This window comes from Acinonyx jubatus, chromosome A2, assembly GCF_027475565.1.
Source record: "Acinonyx jubatus isolate Ajub_Pintada_27869175 chromosome A2, VMU_Ajub_asm_v1.0, whole genome shotgun sequence".
Classification (NCBI taxonomy): Eukaryota; Metazoa; Chordata; class Mammalia; order Carnivora; family Felidae; genus Acinonyx; species Acinonyx jubatus.
This window is the reverse complement of record NC_069383.1, coordinates 106,015,666-106,032,943: the sequence shown is the minus strand read 5'-3', so window position 1 is coordinate 106,032,943 and position 17,278 is coordinate 106,015,666. Positions and strand designations below refer to the sequence as shown.

The following is a 17,278-nucleotide window of genomic DNA, read 5'->3' as shown; positions in this document are numbered from 1 at the left end:
GCGTGCATTTCTTTGGAGAAATGTCTACTCAGGTCCTTCCCCACTTTTTGACTGGTTTGTCTGTCTGCCTTCTTACTGCTTGGTAGTGTGTTCCTGGACTATGCTACATACGAACTCATCATCTGATGAGTGATTCACAAACACCTTCTCCCATTCCGTCCTGTCCCTTTCCTGACAGGGTCCTCTGAAGCACAAAACGTTCTCATGCTGATTAACAACAATTACCTATTTTTCTTCCATTGCTTGTGCTTTAAGCATCATATCTAAGAAACCATTGCCAAACTCCAGGTCACGAAGATTTACTCCTGTGTTTTCTTCCAAGAATTTTATGGGTTTGGCTCCTACGATTAGGTCTATGATCCATTTTGAGATGATGGTGTCACAGTTTTAGGTAGGGCTCCACCTTCACATTTTTTTGCACGTGGATACCCAACTGTCCGTTTGCTGGACAGTTTCCCCACTGAAACGTCTTGTTGCCCTTGTCAAAATCTAATGACCACAGATGCGTAAGTTTATCCCAGAATCTCAGTCCTATTCCACGGATCTATGTGTTTGTCCTTATGCCAGTACCCACACCATCTTGGTCGCCATGGCTGTATAATTAGGAGTTTTTTAGGTAATCTCTACCCCCAACGTGAGGCTCAAACTCATATCCTCGAGACCAAGGGCCACTCACTGCACCAACTGAGCCAGCCAGGTGCCTCTAGTTCTAAAATCAGCAAGTGTAAGTCCTCCCATATCACTCTTCCTGTTCAAGATTGTTCTGGCTCTTTCTGGGTCTCTCCTTGCATTTTTCTATGAATTTTAGGAGGATTAGCTTGTCGATTTTTTTTTAAGGCAGCTGGAGGGTGCCTTAACCTGGGTGGTTCCGTCAGTTAAGCATCAGACTCTTGATCTCAGCTCAGGTCATGATCTCACAGTTCATGGGATTGAGACCCACGTGTCAAGCTCTGTGCTGAGTTTGGAGCCTGCTTAGGATTCTCTCTCTCCCTCTCTCTGCCCCTCCCCTGCATGCTCTCTCTGTCCTCCTCTCTCTCTCAAAATAAATAAATAAACTTTAATAAATAAATACATAAGTAAAGGCAGAGGGAACCGGGACAGGTGTCACAGGGAATCTGTCAGTCAACTTGCAGCATCCCACCACCTTATCGATATTCAGTCTTGTAGTTCACGAACATGAGATGTCTTTCCATTTAGTGGGTCTTCTCAAATTTCTTCAAACAGTGGTTGTGATTTTCAGCGTCCAAGTTCCTGCACTCCTTTTATCGATTTATCACTAGGTATTTTGTCCTTTTATATAATATCTTGAAAGGAATTTTCCCAACTCCTAATTTTATTTTGAGACCAAACACTGCTAGTGTAATAAAATATGGATTTTGTATCTTGATCTTGCAACTTTGCTGAACGCAAAGAGACTCTCCCAGGACTTCCTTGGGCAATTCTGTACGCACAAGATCACGTCATCTGCAAACAAAGATACGCTTACCTATTCCTTTCCAATATGGGTGCATTTTATTTCTTTTTCTTGCCTAACTCTCCTGGCTAGAACCTCCCGTAGCATGTTTAATAGAGGTGGAGAGAGCAGACATCCTTGTCTTGCTCCTGACCTGAGCTTGACCTTGGGACAAAGCACTCAGTCTTTTGCCATTAAATATGACAGCTGTGGAATTTTCATAGATGCCCTTTATCAAGTTGAGGACATTCCCGTCTATTCCTAGTTTGTGGACTGTTTTTAACAGGAAAGAATATTAGATTTTGTTGGATACTTCTCTGCATCTACTGAGATGGTCATATAATTTCTTTGTTTATTCTATTAATATGGTGTATTGTGACCGAATTTTGTATGTTGAACCAACCTTCCATCATCCAGGAATAAACTTTCCTCATTCATAAGGCATAACCTTTGTCTATGCTGCTGGATTCATTTTGCCAGTCTTTGGTCAAGGATGTTGGATCTACATCCACACTGGTCCATGGTTCTCTTTCTTGTGGGGTCTTTGTCTGATTTTGGTATCAGAGTATTACAGGCTTCATAGAATGAGTTGGAAAGAATTCCCTCCTCTTCTGTTTTTTAAATGAATTTGTAAAGGACTGCTATTAGTTCTTATTTAAATGTCTAACAGAATGTCTTCGTGGGACATTTCAGAATTTCTCACCTATTAATGAGTCTCTGTCATTTTCAGTTGAGTCAATTTCAGTTGCTGTGTCTCTCTAAGAATCTGTCCATTCCATCTAGGTTATACAACCTGGCACCCAGTTGTTCATGGACTTCCTAGCATCTTTTTATTTCTGTAGGGTCCATTGTATTGTCCCCTTTTTCATTCCTGATTTTATTTATTTATTATACTTTAAAACATTTATTTTAAAAAAAAATTTTAAATGTTTATTTTTGAGAGAGAGAGAGAGAGAGAGAGGGAGGGAGATAGAGAGTGAGTGGGGAGGGACAGAGAGAGAGAGGGGGAGAGAGAGAATCTGAAGCAGGCTCTGAGCTGTTGGCACAGAGCCCAACTCAGGGCTCAAAGCCACGAACCGTGAGATCGTGACCTGAGCTGAAGTGGGATGCTTAACCAACTGAGCCACCCAGGCACCCCTCATTCCTGATTTTAGCAATGAGTCTCCTCTCCTGACTGGCGCTCCTGAGTCTCTGTAATTACCCCCAGGGCACATGTACTGGTCACCTTCCACCCTGTCATGTCATGTGTCTGTAACGTGCCTCCCCCACCAACAGCTCCACAGCAGCAAGCACCCTCTGCTCACTATTGCCGCCCCAGCGCCAAGCGAGCACCTGGTGAACAGGCACGTGTGCGGGCACACTTCCTGAATGAATGAGTCAGAGGAAGGGCAACAGAAACCAGGAGAACTACAAGATAAATAAGTGAATGAGCTTGAAGCTCTAGACCAGCACTGCTCTCATGGTGGTCTTTGCCTACGAGAACCCGTAAGAACCCAAGACATGGCTGGCCCAAACTGAGGCGTGCTGTAATGTAAAGTCCACGACAGATTGCAAATGCATAATATTTCTAAAAATGTAAGATACTTCACAATAACGCCTGAATTGCTTATATGTTGAAGTAATGCTTTGGACACACTGAATTAAACGCATCTATCGTTAAACTTCCTTGCACCTGTTTAAGTACTCAGGGACATTTTTAATTACACACATGACTTATACCTGTGGCTCCAATAGTTTGTTTCTTCTAGAGAGTGCTGCTCTAGACAGACAGGACCAGGAGTAACATGGCTGAGTGTACAGAGAACAGAAGGCCAACTCCACACCCACAGTCATAGAGCCAAGGGAGGGAGGAGGGGCCTGGGCCTGGCCTCAGGTCTGTGTCTGTGCTGCCCACCCGACGGCGCTGGGACCTTGTCCCCCTCGTGTCTGCGTCAGTTGGGCTGGGGTGTGGCCCCCAACATGCAGCCGAGCCGGGAACCACCGCTCTGGTCTCTCTTCAGCAGGTGCACCCTTAACTAGACCAGCGCTCTTTCCCCAGAAAGCGCTGGCCAGATGGCCTGGCTCAAACCAGCGACGCTGAGGACCAGGCTGCACCTCAACACACAAGAACAAGAGCCACACGAAGAACTTTATCAAGACATGGAAAGAACACAGCAAAGCTGTGGCGTCAGCTCTGTGGCAAGCACCTCAGAGACGCCTGCCCTGCGGCCGCACCTCGCCAGGTAACGAGACAGGCGGCCACTCGAGCCAGGTGTCTGCGCGTTGCTGAGGCCAGCGGCCCCTCCTGCCTCCACTCGCCTGGGAAGGAGCCGCAGCCTTCGAGGCTGTTCCTCTGGGCGCCTACTGTGTGCCGGCATGGCTCTCAGTCCTGGAATATGGTCCCGGGTGACACAGAGGCAGGGGTGCCTCTCAGCTTCTCTCTGGAAATGGGCACCAGCCTGGACGGGCTGGACCCCGGGGAGGGCGTTACATCAGAAGACATGGGCCCTTCCGGCAGGACAGTAACGCTGGCGCCTCCTTCCGCCGTCCACGCCCCCGTATGACCACGTGGTTACATTTCCTCCACAAAATTCTCTTCCGTCTTCGCCCAGCTATTGCCAATCTGTTCCAGAATTCAACAAAAGCCTGTATCTGCCTTCACAAAGAACCCGAGCCTTAGTTACGTCAGGACCCTCATGTCCACGCAGAAAGAATCACGTCCAGGAGCCGCAGCCACTGACCAGGCCAGCAACCCTCCAAACTAGGAGGCGAAAGGCCCCGGGGTTTGGCAGCGAGTAATGCCACTCTGACATGTTTTTATTTTAAGTAGATTCAGATTTTTATAGGAATAAAATATACATTTCTATGTAATATGCCAATATGATAATTTTCGGAAAACCAAGTTGATACATAATGTATTTTTATGTTTCGACACTAACAAAGTGACACGCAGCTGTGAAAGATGCTTTAAAAATCAGATTCCATTTTTGTGGGAGAGAAAGAGGGAATTCAATTTTGTGAACATGTATTTGAAATCTCCAGAAAGGCCACATCTCTTGCCTTGAGCCCGGGAGGTGGCCTCGGAGAGCAGAGGGGGGCACGGGACGTGTCCAAGGAGCAGACAGCCTGCTCATGTCACCTCCGCCTGGACTGTCCTGTTTGGCACCTGTTAAATCCCGGGGGGACAACAAGGACTCTCAGGGAACAGGGCCTTTTTAGGCAGAAGAAGACATATGTGTCTCTCCCGTAGGCGCTTGGGCGATTCTTCAAGTAACAAGAGGAGAGGAATCTGTTCTTGGGTTCTTTTTGAAGAGTAGGTGACCCTCGTTCTGATTCATGCACAATGACCGTGCCCTCCCCCTCACCCCGCTAAGCTTGGGAGCCCCGATTTCAAACACAGGGCCCTCTCATCCCTCCGTCATGCCCATCAGGAAACCGCACCCTCCATGTTCAGGGCACTGCCAGCCCCGAGCTGGAGGGAAACAGTGACTCGGGTCAGCATAAGGTGTGAGGGGCAAACAGAATGCAGAATCACATCTACGGTGATGCCATCTGTGTTTTAAAATCAGATATACGTGCGACACGTGTATGTGTACACACATGTAGACACGTGCACAGCCCAGGCTCCTGGGGGCATGGAGGAAAGCGGGGGTAAAAGAGTCACTTCTCCTGCACACACTCATGTATTTATTCTCTTCATAAGACGATACTGCCCTTTGCAGTTTGTTTGATTAAGAAAATAAAATTTCAAGCCCTGCTGGTCCCAAACGGGGGCAGAGTATCGGGTGCTATGGGACCAAAGGAAACAGTGGCTTTTCATAAAGGAGCCAGGGGGCACTGCTTGTGCTGGAAGAACAGCCTGCTGAGGATGGGCAGCATCCTGAAAAGCCGAGGGTCAGAGTAGACCACAAGCGGCCCTGAGTCAGCCGGCGGGAAGAACCGAGCAGGGTCACGAGCTTCCACGGGAAGCAGAAGGTGGCCCACCGCCTGGATCCCCACCCGGGCCCTTGCGGCCTCCGCCCGCCTCGGCTGTGATGGGGGAAAGGTCGCCGCACCCACCCCTCGCACGGAGCTGGCTGATGTCACAAGCACCACTTCGCCACTGGGCCTGTCACCAGGAGAGAAAGTGCAGGTAGCGAGCGCGTGGTGTATTCTTAGCTCCCAGCAAAGTAGGTTATGGTATAAAAATACCGTTCAATAGTAACCAAACGAGCGTCACCTTCATGTGCGTCTTCCAGCAACCTCAGCGTGTGTGACTTCTTTCCTAAACACCCTCCACTAAGGGTGAGACTCCAGCTCCGGGCCCAGTTCACTCACCCCTCCCTCAAACGTACAGTGGCCAGGCCTGGCACTGAAGGGGCCTGGGGCCCAACTGTAGCCTGGGGGGGGGGGGTGCTGCCCATGTGTGGGGGGCTGGGCTGGGCAGCAGGGGAGGAGGCTCATGAGCAAAGGCACTGAGGCTGGAAACGCTCACCGGAGGGCGTGAGAGAGCAGACATGTCGTTCCTCCTTCAGGGAGCCCACCCGGCTTCAGAGCTCAGGAGACTCAGCCATCCGTTTGCTCTGAACGTCCTGTCTATCCACGAACCTGCTAGCGGGTCACTTGCTGGTTGAGAGTGTGCAGAGGAAGGCCCGCTGGTGGGGGGCGGGGGAGTGCACACCCCAGGACAGGGGCTGCTCTCCACTGCATGGGGTCAAGGACACACCAAGGTTGGCTCTGGGCCTAGCAAAGTTCAGGGGGTGCTGGGAGGAGTGGGGAGCCCTGGCCTGGAGACCGGGCCTTCCTCACCGCTGGGACCAGCCGCCCATCCTCCCTGAGCCATGTTTCTGTGTCTGTAAAATGGGGCGGGAGGGCAGCTTCCCACTCAACTCGAATCGGGGACATGCACTTGGGAGGTGGCTACAAAGGGGCCACCCTACCCCACCAGGTAGTGGCCACCCTACCCCTCCAGGGTCTGGAGCGTCCAGACCCTGAAAGCAAAACCTCACGGCAGCTACTTCTACTTTTTCTGGAGAGATCGCTCGTATTTTAAAGAAAGGTGACCCCCCCGCAAAGTGGCAGATTTGGGACCCCGAACACAAAATACCTCTTCCTACCCAACCACCCGTCAAACAGCTAAGATCTGCCAGTGACAAGCGACAGCATGCCAGGAGGGGCTAGACGCACAGGGGGATGTGGAGAGTGTGGCCGGGACAGATCCTACAGAAGCCCTCCCACCAGCAAACTTGCCGCGGGACTGGAGAGAGAGGCCACCGGGAGCCACACAGGCCTCCATGCAGAGGGTAGAGGTTATGACATGCCTCCTGCCAGCAGCCATGGCCGGTCAACGCATCAGCACGACAGGTGCCAGCAGGCCCAAGAGGAGTGAAAACACGTGTCAGAACTGTTGCAGTTTAGTTAAAACACACCAGACGATACTATGTGTTAGTCGTGGGCCTTATACCTGAGTGTAAAGGAGTGAGAAAGTTGGGAAGGATAAAATCCAGATACGTGACTGTGGTTGGAGAACAAATCCCACTTCGTTTGTTTTCTACCTTTATTGAGACGTAATCAACACACAACCTCGAGTGAGTATACGGATCTGGTGCCCAAGTGTGTATCAGGGCATGATCCCTGCGTTAGGCTAACACAGCCGTCACCTCACACGGTTACCATGTGTAGATTTTCGAAGATCTCCCGTCACACCAGCGACCTGGTGGTTACCTAGAATTGCCGTGCCTTTCCGTGAGATCTGCAGAACTCACTTGCGGTTACAGAACACGCACTTGTAACATTTTCGATTCTCGGTGGAAGACGCACAGGCGCTCGCTTTATTACTCCTGGAATTTTTCTCAATTTTTAAAATCTACACAACATAATAAAACTAACACTGCATTGCTGCCAAGGGCTTGGAGACCCTGCTGTGTGCCTGCCTGGGGCCCCCGGCTCAAGGGGGCTCTTAACCCAGGACTCAGGAGCCCTGGCCCAGTGTGGCCACCCTGCCCAGCAAGGCAGGTCAGAGCCCCAGAAAACAGCTTGTCTTGGTCCTCAGATCCCCAGGCCCCCAGGGAAGGATCCTGAGCACAGCCGGGGAGAAGGGCAGACAGGGAAGGGGCTGGAGCAGGGAGGGGAGCGGCGGTGGCCACGTCACCGGGCAGCTGTGGGCCTGTGGCCCGGTCCTTCCCGGGCAGAGAGCTCAGCGTCGTCCGGTGCCAGGGGCTGCGGCTTTAAATAAACTTGGATGCATCCACCTGAGGCCGGGAAGCAGCACCAACTGTGCCCTGGGTAGGCGCTGTCAACAACCGGCCAACATGGCCGCCTGGACCCCAGCCCCCCTGCCCCCTGCAGCCACCCCTGCACCTGCTTGGCCTCCCTTACCCAGGATGCCCCAGCAGGGCTGTGACAGGCCCTCACCAGGCCCAGTGCCTAAGGCGCTCCACGAAGGAATGCTGGGCCAGACTGAAACCCTCCCAGCCCCAGAGGGTCGGCCCAAGGTCCTGGGGTACATTCCCTTCTCCTCCCAGGCACCTGCCCCCCGTCCCACAACTGGGGTGCTTCACCCACTCACTCTCCAGCCTCCTGGCTACACACCACGGCAGCCACGTGGCTCCTTTCTGGAAGCTGCTTCAGGTGGGGTGGGGGGGCTGGCCTCCACTGTGAGGTCCCCTCTTGGCCCCTGCCCAGGGCAGCCCAGAGACCTCCATTCCCCGTGTGGACGTGGGCGGCAGTGCCCAGGATAATCCGTGGCTGCCGGAACTGCAAGCCTGGAGTTGAGGGGGGCCAACCTCCACAATGCCAGACCCTCAGAAGCCACAGAAAAGTGCAGGGGTAGGCAGAGCCAGCTTCGGTTTGAGGAGAGGGGCCCAGGGGCACTTGGTTCAGGGTCCATGTGCTCTAGGGCCAGCACAGAAACAACGAGAAAGTCCCCCAGAAAGGACAGCTTCCTCCCACTGCCCCCCTCTTCCTGGGAAAACAAGCCCTCTGAAGACCCCCTAGCCTGTTGCCTCGGCCCAGCTTCTTCCAGGCCCATGTTCAGGGCCTCAGGACTGCACACGGTGGGTGTGCTGGACCCTCCCCGGCCCTCTGCCTCTGCTCTGCTCTCCAGGTCCACCAGCCCCAGGGGCCGGGCACCCAAACAGCACCCACAGGACAGAAAGGAGTTTCTGGGCCTTCAGGGCATGGCCTTGCCCCCCAGGGCCAGGCCAGGGGTTTCCTGGCCTGGGGTTTCCTCCACCCAGCTGACCAGCCCTCAGGCCTGACCCGCAACCTCCCCCACATGCAGGGAGCACCGGATAATCAGCACAGCCCCACTCTCTTCCCAGATCAGCACCCACAATCATCAACCATCGACACCCCTCACCAACACAAGCACCATCAGGAACCCTTTTCAGAGAAGGATCTGCCTTTGGATGTGTAAGAGGAAACCTCGCCAGCGCCCCCACCACGCGGGAGGGCGGGAGAACGACGGAGGAAGATGGGGCTCTGGCCGCGCGCGGGGCTGGAGCCTAGGGATTCAGGAGTTCCGGAGCCGGCGCAGGGAGGCCGGCTGCAGCCACCCTGATTCACCCCGGGCGGAGAGCAGCCCCTGGGGCACCCCAGCTAGAGTCCAGGGGCACCCCACCTAGAGTCCAGGGACACCCCACCTAGAGTCCAGGGACACCCCACCTAGAGTCCAGGGGCCACCTGTTCCCCAGGGGTGAGGCCCCACCTGAACCGAGCCTTCGCAGCCCCTCCCCATTTTACCCACCCCCACCCCCGCACGCGTGTCAATAACTCTCCAAAATACACCCTCCGCCTACTTCGATGACCCTGAAATCAGGGGGCCCGTCAGGCTCCCCACCGCACCCCCTCATCTCCACCCCAGGGATCCGCCAAGCTCCCCAACCTCAGCCCCTCGGCTCCCCTGCCTCCTCCTTCCAGAAGAATCTGGGGGAAAATCCTCCAGAGCCGCGACTCCACGGGGGCCCCACGGCAGAGGCCGTTCCCACGCGGCCCGGAGCGCAGCGGGCACCCCCCCCCCCCCGCGCGGATGGAGCCACGCGGAGGAGCAGACGCCGAGCCGGTCTCGCCGCCCCCGCGCCCGGCCGCCGGGTGGGGGGTGGGGACAGCGCGGCCCGCGTCGGGAGCGACCCTCAGGCCAGGGCCGCCCCCTCCCCCGCGCTCCAGGCCCCGCGGCCGCCCCCGCGCGCCGCTCCTCTCTGACCTCCTGCCGCCAAATGCGTCACGTCTGCCCGGCGCTCCGGGGACACCTGCTGCCGCCCCCGCGGCGCCGAGCCCCGCGCCCCGAGCGCCGGCCTCCGGCCGGGCGGCCGCGCCGAACAGGGCCGGGCGGAGCTGCGCGCGCCGAGGTCCGGCAGCCTGGCCCGGGGCCCGGGGGGTCGGGGCCGCGCGGGGCCGAGCGCCTCGGGCCCCTAGCCGGGAGGAGCCGGGGACGCGCGGGGCCGCAGTGCGCCCAGAGCCGGCGGCGAGGAGGGTCCGGGGGTCCCTGCCCGGCCCGCGCGCGCCGCGGCTCTTACTTGCCAATATCCTCGTATAGCTGGTACTCGTCGGTGAAGCGGGTACAGGTCACCGTAGTGGCCATGGCGGCGACAGACGGGCTCGGCGTGCGCTGTGCTGCGCTCGGGCGGCGGCGACTCCGGCTCCCGCTCGCGGGCACGGCGGCGACTCGGGCGCGGGCGCGGGCGACACCTCGGCTCGCGGCGCCGGGCGGGGGCCGGGCTGGGCTGCGCCGGGCGGCGAGCGCACGCGAGATCTGCGCGCTCTGTCCCCGCCAGGAGCGCGCCGCACACCTACGCGCGGGGAGCGCGGGCGCGGCTGTCACCGCCGCCGCCGCGCCCGCCGCCCCTGCACGCGCCCTGCACGCGTCCTGCACCCGCACGGCTCCCGCGCCCTGAACACGCACCCGCACCGCTCCCCTGCACCCGCACCGCTCCCCTGCGCCCGCACCCGCACCGCTCCCCGAACCCGCATGGCTCCCCTGCACCCGCACCACTCCCCTGAACCCGCATGGCTCTCGCACAGCTCTCCTGCACCTGCACCCACACCGCTCCCCTGCACATGCACCCGCACTACTCCCCTGCATCCGCACCGCTCCCCAGCACATGCACCCGCACCACTCCCCTGCACCTGCACCACTCCCCTGCAGCCGCACCCACGCCCTCGCCCTGCACATGCTGGGCCCGCACCCAAGTCCGTGCACGCGCACACACAGGCATCACAGGCCACCCAAGCCAATTTCTCTGTTCCCTGCAGAGATCCCCCCCTTGAACACACACAGGAGACTGCACACAATGGACCCTGTCCTCTCTCTCCCCCGAGTGCCCACCTCACCCCGGACCGCCAGAGGAAATTCAGACGCACCTGGATGGACGGGGGACACGTATGTCAGCCTCCACAGGGCTCTCTCCTTGCACACCCAGGAGGAGATATTACGGGAACCCTCCTGTCCTGTCTGCACCGCTCTTGCACTGCACAGTCGTGCACCCCCACCCGCAGCCCCCACATCCCAGCTGGGCAGAGCTGCCCAGGGGGCCTTGCACACCAAGCAGGGTGGGGGATGAGACGGTGCCTGCCGGCTGTCTGTTTCCCGTGGCCCCAGGCCCCTCTCCTTCACTCCCCCAGGACTGGATGCAGGGGTGTCCCAGCGCAGGAGCTGAGGCGGAGGGCCGGGGAGTCAGGGGAACAGGGCTGCAAGGGCAGTAAGTCAGGAGGCCTGAGAGTTCACAGCTCTGTGTCCAGTTAGGGGGACACATTCTTCCCTCTCAGGACTAGTCCACCTGCCTGCCCCCTTCCCTGGCCTAGAAGAGGGTCCATCCTGAACATGACCCTGGAACAGAGGAGGAGGAGGGAGCAGGAGGGAGGGGCAGGAGAGGCCTGGCTGACCCCATTTCCACAAACCAGCCTCCCCTAGGGTCACACCCGGCCTGCCCTCTGGAACCAGGCTCCAGGGCCAGCGGAGGACCCACCTGGCTGTGGCACCCACCCTCTAGTGAGGGGACAGAGGCGGGGTCTGGCCTGGGCAGGCCCTGAGGACAGAAGTTTCCAGCAGCTAGCTCTCGATGTAGGTCAGGCAGCTGTCCTGATCTGAGCTACTTATGGTACCATGGGCTCCCCAGGCAGAGGCTGTGGGCCTGTCCTGCTCGTCTCTGTCACCCTGGTCTGTGGCTGCCCCAAAGCCACAGTAAGTGTTTCCTGAGTGGAAGATTGAATGAAAGGGTTCTGGGGTGGGGGCAGCCGGGCCCTGGCAAATGGCTGTGAGGTGGATGAGCGGACTGGCAGCCAGTCCCTGTCCTGGGGAGGTTTCTAGACTTAACTGGCACCCAGGAGATGGCCAGAGGCCAAGGAATACTCTGGCAAGTGCCCGGCTTAGAGCAAGGGACCCTGTGGGGAGGGTGGTCTGGCCTTGACCTTAGCGATGCCGGGCAAGAGGGGAGACCACTGGCATGCCTGCAGCTGCCACCAGCACATGCTGGGCGCCTAAGGGGCAGCTGCCCCCTCTCCTGGGCAGGGGTGGGCTTGCTTGTCCTGCGGGCACATGCTGAGCCGGGTCGCATCCTTCTGGACTCTGGAAGGAGAAGGAGGCAGTCCCACACAATAGAATACAATTAGCAAAACAAACAAAAGTGCACCCCTCTCTCCAGGCTGCAGGCAGACCCTTTGTGCTGCCAAGGTCACACATGCTCCTGGCAGCACGCCAGGACAAAGTGGCATTAAAATCATGATGACAGCTAACATGGATTTGTTCACAGGTTTTACATGTGCTATCTCACCAAATTCTCAAACAATCCCAGGAGGCACATACTATTATTATCCCTGTTTTACTACAAGGGACAGTGGAGAGACAGAGGTAAAGTAACTTAGCCAAAGTCACACAGCCAACGAGGGGCTGGGACTCACCCCCCACTACCCTGCCAACCTTCTCTTGTCTTTTGTTTTCACACACATGCGCGCACACACGCAGACACACGTGTGCAGGATACAAACACACACACGTGCGCACACACACATGCACATGCACACTTCCTGCAGCCCCAGGCAAGGGCACAGCAGCATTCTGGGCTGTCTGTTTTGAGGTGCCTTTTGCTGGTTGAGGACCAAGTTTCCACAGAAGTTAGGGTCACTAAAGGGTATGATTTAAGGCCCCTCCTCTACCCCTGTTAGCAACCGGGGTCCCCCAGGCAGCCCCTCACCTGGGTTGGAAGGTTCAAGGCATGATGTGGAGCGACTCAGAGGAGGGCAGGAAGGACAGGAAGGGCAGGCTAATGAGAGTGCTGCAGGGGGGATGACTGCTCTCCACCTCCAGACTCAAAAAGCTCCTCCCCAGCAGAGTAGAAAGCTGGAAGGGAGAAGGGCTGTGAGCCATGACCCCTTCTGGAGTCCCAGGCCCCAAAAGCCCTCTCATTTGGCTCTGGCCTCCCAACCCTCCTCCAGGAAGGGCCCTCTTCAACCCGCACCCCTGCATCATCTCTGCCTCCCACCTTATCCTCTCTCACTGGCTTTCGTCAGCGAGGAGGGCTCTCCCTCCCAGGTGGCAGCTGGGGAGGGTGTGGGGAATATCAGTTCTGGGAGGTTATTGTTAGGACAGTCACCATGGCAACAAGCATCACATCTGCAGAGCCAAAAGTGCTGCACATGGGGTTCATTCTCCCAAGGAGACACACAGCCTTCCCTGTCCTCCTCACCTCCAGGGGCTGATGTCACTGCCACCACCTTTCCCAGGCCCAGCCATCTGCCTGGAAGAGTAGGCTATGGTTTCCCAGAGGAAGCCACTAATCCATCAATCTCCAATCACCTAGCCCTTGACATGGCAGCCAGTGCAAGACACTGTGGCAGGCATGTGGAAGGGTGATGGTGATGATGGTGGTGATGGTGATGATGATGGTGGTGGTGATGGTGGTGGTGATGATGGTGGTGGTGGTGGTGGTGGTGATGGTGATGGTGATAATGGTGATGATGGTGGTAGTGATGTTGATGGTGATGATGGTGAAGAGTGATGATGATGATAGTGATGATGGTGATGATGGTGGTGATGATGGTGGTGATGACAGTGATGATGGTGATGATGATGGTGGTGATGATGATGGTGGTGATAATGGTGATGATTATGTTGGTGATGATGATGGTGATGATGGTGGTGGTGATGGTGATGATGATGATGGTGGTGATGATGGTGATGATGGTGGTGGTGATGGTGATGATTATGTTGGTGATGATGATGGTGATGATGGTGGTGGTGATGATGGTGGTGGTGATGATGGTGGTGATGATGGTGATGATGGTGGTGGTGATGATGGTGGTGATGATGATGATGGTGGTAATAATGGTAATGATTATGTTGGTGATGATGATGGTGATGATGGTGGTGGTGATGGTGATGATGATGGTGATGATGGTGATGATGATGGTGATAATGGTGATGATTATGTTGGTGGTGATGGTGGTGATGGTGGTGGTGATGATGATGGTGGTGATGGTGATGATGATGGTGATGATGATGATGGTGGTAATAATGGTGATGATTATGTTGGTGATGATGATGGTGATGATGATGATGGTGGTGGTGATGGTGGTGGTGGTGGTGATGGTGGTGGTGATGATGATGGTGGTGATGGTGATGGTGATGATGATGATGGTGGTGGTGATGGTGGTGGTGGTGGTGATGGTGGTGGTGATGATGATGGTGGTGATGGTGATGATGATGGTGATGATGATGATGGTGGTAATAATGGTGATGATTATGTTGGTGATGATGATGGTGATGATGATGATGGTGGTGGTGATGGTGGTGGTGGTGGTGATGGTGGTGGTGATAATGATGGTGGTGATGGTGATGATGATGGTGATGATGATGGTGATGATGATGGTGGTAATAATGGTGATGATTATGTTGGTGATGATGATGGTGATGATGGTGGTGGTGATGGTGGTGGTGGTGGTGATGGTGGTGGTGATGATGATGATGATGGTGATGATGATGGTGGTAATAATGGTGATGATTATGTTGGTGATGATGATGGTGATGATGGTGGTGGTGATGGTGGTGGTGGTGGTGATGGTGGTGGTGATGATGATGATGGTGATGATGGTGATAATGGTGATGATTATGTTGGTGGTGATGGTGGTGATGGTGGTGATGATGATGGTGGTGATGGTGATGATGATGGTGATGATGATGATGGTGGTAATAATGGTGATGATTATGTTGGTGATGATGATGGTGATGATGGTGGTGGTGATGGTGGTGGTGGTGGTGATGGTGGTGGTGATGATGATGGTGGTGATGGTGATGATGATGGTGATGATGATGATGGTGGTAATAATGGTGATGATTATGTTGGTGATGATGATGGTGATAATGATGATGGTGGTGGTGATGGTGGTGGTGGTGGTGATGGTGGTGGTGATGATGATGATGGTGATGATGGTGATAATGGTGATGATTATGTTGGTGGTGATGATGGTGGTGATGATGATGGTGGTGATGGTGATGATGGTGATGGTGATGATGGTGATGATAGTGGTAACGGTGGTAATGGTGGTGATGGTGGTGATGATGACAGTGATTATGATGATGGTGATGATGGTGGTGGTGGTGGTGATGGCGGTGATGATGAAGGCCATAGCTACAATTTACAATGTACCCACTACATGCTAGAAACTTCTATAGTTTCAACACCCACCACTTCATATAAACCTCATAGCAACCTGGCAAGCTATGGGTTATCATTGACCTCCTTTTACAGATGAGGAAACTGAGGCACAGAAGGACTCAGGTGACACAGCTAATCTGTGGCAAAACCAATATTGTTGCCCAGACCGCCTAACTTTATAGCTGGCACCTGTAAGCACTACACTCTGCTCATGGGTGACTGTGGGCTTGTTCATGTGGCTACTGTGTGCCAATTCTGTGCTTGGCTCTGCCCAAGCACTGGGTCACCCCAAGGAATGAGGTAGACAAGGTTGCTGTCTTTGCAGGGCTTACACCCAAGACCAACAAGAAACAAATAAGAAATGTGGCATATAAGCGAATTCAAAACAAAGTGATTTGCTAGACTGTGACAGAGCGGCAAATTCAGAGTGTGCGCCCAGCGAGGGCCTCTCTGAGGAGGTAAGGTTTCAGCTCAGATCTGAGTGACAGAAGGAATGAGGGGAAAGGGCACTGCAGGCAGAAGCAGCGGCCGTGCAAAGGCCCTGTGGCTGGAAGCAGCTGGTGTGTTCCAGGAATGAAGGTGAAGAAGAGGGGCCGCAAAGGTCCCCACCCCCTGCCGTCTGTCCATCTGCATCTTCTGCCCGGCACCTGAGTCCTGCAAAGGAGCGCAAGCCGTCTACGTGACTCACAAGCAAAGAGACAAAGCTAGCCGGTAAGTGGGCAGCTCACATGGGCAGTCTCCTTGGGCCTGAACAAAGGTTCCGCCCAGGGACACGGGAGCACAGACCCTCCAGACTCCTTTCTCACTAGGCACCCAAGCACGAGGTGGGGAGCACCATCTGGCTGAAAGACACCACACTGCCCGGGCACAAGTCATCAGGGAGCACGCTGAGCACACACCTAGAAGGCTCCCACTGAGCACATTTCCAGGCCAGGGCTTGGCCTTGTTCCTGCCACATCCCCAGGACCCCGCTGAGGCCTCTGGCTGCCTGGGCCCCCTCCCTGGCCCCCAGCAACTGGCACCTCCTGCCCAATTTCCTCCTGGGCAGTGTCACTGCCAGCCTCAGATATGCCTTGGGCCCTGGGCCCCAGAAGGCCAGGCATCATCCCAACCCAGTGCCCCTGACCCAGTGTTGGGCTTGCACAGTATCCCCATTGACCAGGCCTGCTCAGGCCAACGGGACCAGGCGACATGACACCAGTGCCCTAAATGGCCAGGAGGGGTCAGGGAGTCACTCCTGGCCACTGTTCCCTCACCGTGAACACCAGGGACGCGTTGTGGGAACTGCCTCCGGGCATGAGTCAGGCCCCTCCTGTACCTACCTGCCCACCATCTTACCCTCAGGCCCAGAGGGCATGAGCCAGAGGCCTGGGGTTCCTGGCATGAACCCCACGTGGCATGACCCACGTGGATCAGCCTGGGGCTTGTGTGGCACAGACATCCACTCCCCTCTCCCTGAGCAGGCAGCCATTCTGGTGCTGGTGGCTGCTGGCCTCCATGGAGCCCCTGGGGGACCTAGGCTGCCCCCCAGCTCTCTGCTGTAGTGCTCTGACATGGAGATCCGGCCATCACGTCTGGATAGCCAAACGGAGGACAGACAGTGGACTCATCAGCTTTGTCCAGAGTCTAATCACATGACTTCATTCAGCCACAAAGGATGCTGGGAAAAAGTCTTGACCCAGCTGAGCATCTGTCCTTGAAGAAGAGGGGGGCTGTGTGTTGGGGACCAGGGGTGCCCCCACTGCCTGGCCACGCGTCCACCCAGAGGACATCAGCGCTGCAGACGGAACAGGGCCGTGGCACAGCTGGCTGGGCCCGGACCCGGACTTGGAGCCTCCTCCGCTTAGGGTTTACTAGGAGTAACGGATGCCATGCACGAATGTGACCTGGCAGCCATTTCGGAGAAGTGTTCACCAGTTTCTCCGAAAACAAAACATGGGAAGGAGGGGAAAGTGGGTGATGGGCATTGAGGAGGGCACCTGTTGGGATGAGCACTGGGCATTGTATGGAAACCAATTTGACAATAAATTTCATAATAAAAAAAATAAAACAAAACAAATACGTTCGCTTGGACCCACTAATTCCTCTCTTCGGGATTTACCCAGAAGAAACAAAAAACATATGTCAGGAAAAAACCCAAAATTTGTATAAAAATGCTACAGCAGCTCCCCTGGGAGCAGCTGCACTGTAAACGCCATAAACTATGAGAAAGAGCAGC

At 55.6% G+C, this 17,278-nt stretch overlaps 1 protein-coding gene across 10 annotated transcripts in view; it reads right to left on the bottom strand.

The window, feature by feature from the left end:
• CAMK2B (calcium/calmodulin dependent protein kinase II beta) overlaps positions 1–10,128 on the bottom strand; it is an 80,440-nt gene extending 70,312 nt beyond the window's left edge. For 3 of the 10 annotated variants that reach the window (XM_053218780.1, XM_053218781.1, XM_053218786.1), the window contains exon 1: positions 9,928–10,127. In XM_053218780.1, coding sequence (XP_053074755.1) covers positions 9,928–9,992 — 65 coding nt within the window. In that variant the 5' untranslated portion in view covers positions 9,993–10,127. Of the gene's footprint in view, positions 1–9,927 lie in introns of all 10 variants that reach the window. The other 7 variants (XM_053218779.1, XM_053218784.1, XM_053218788.1 and 4 more) reach the window with 5 other exon arrangements.
• Between the last annotated feature and the right edge of the window lie 7,150 nt (positions 10,129–17,278).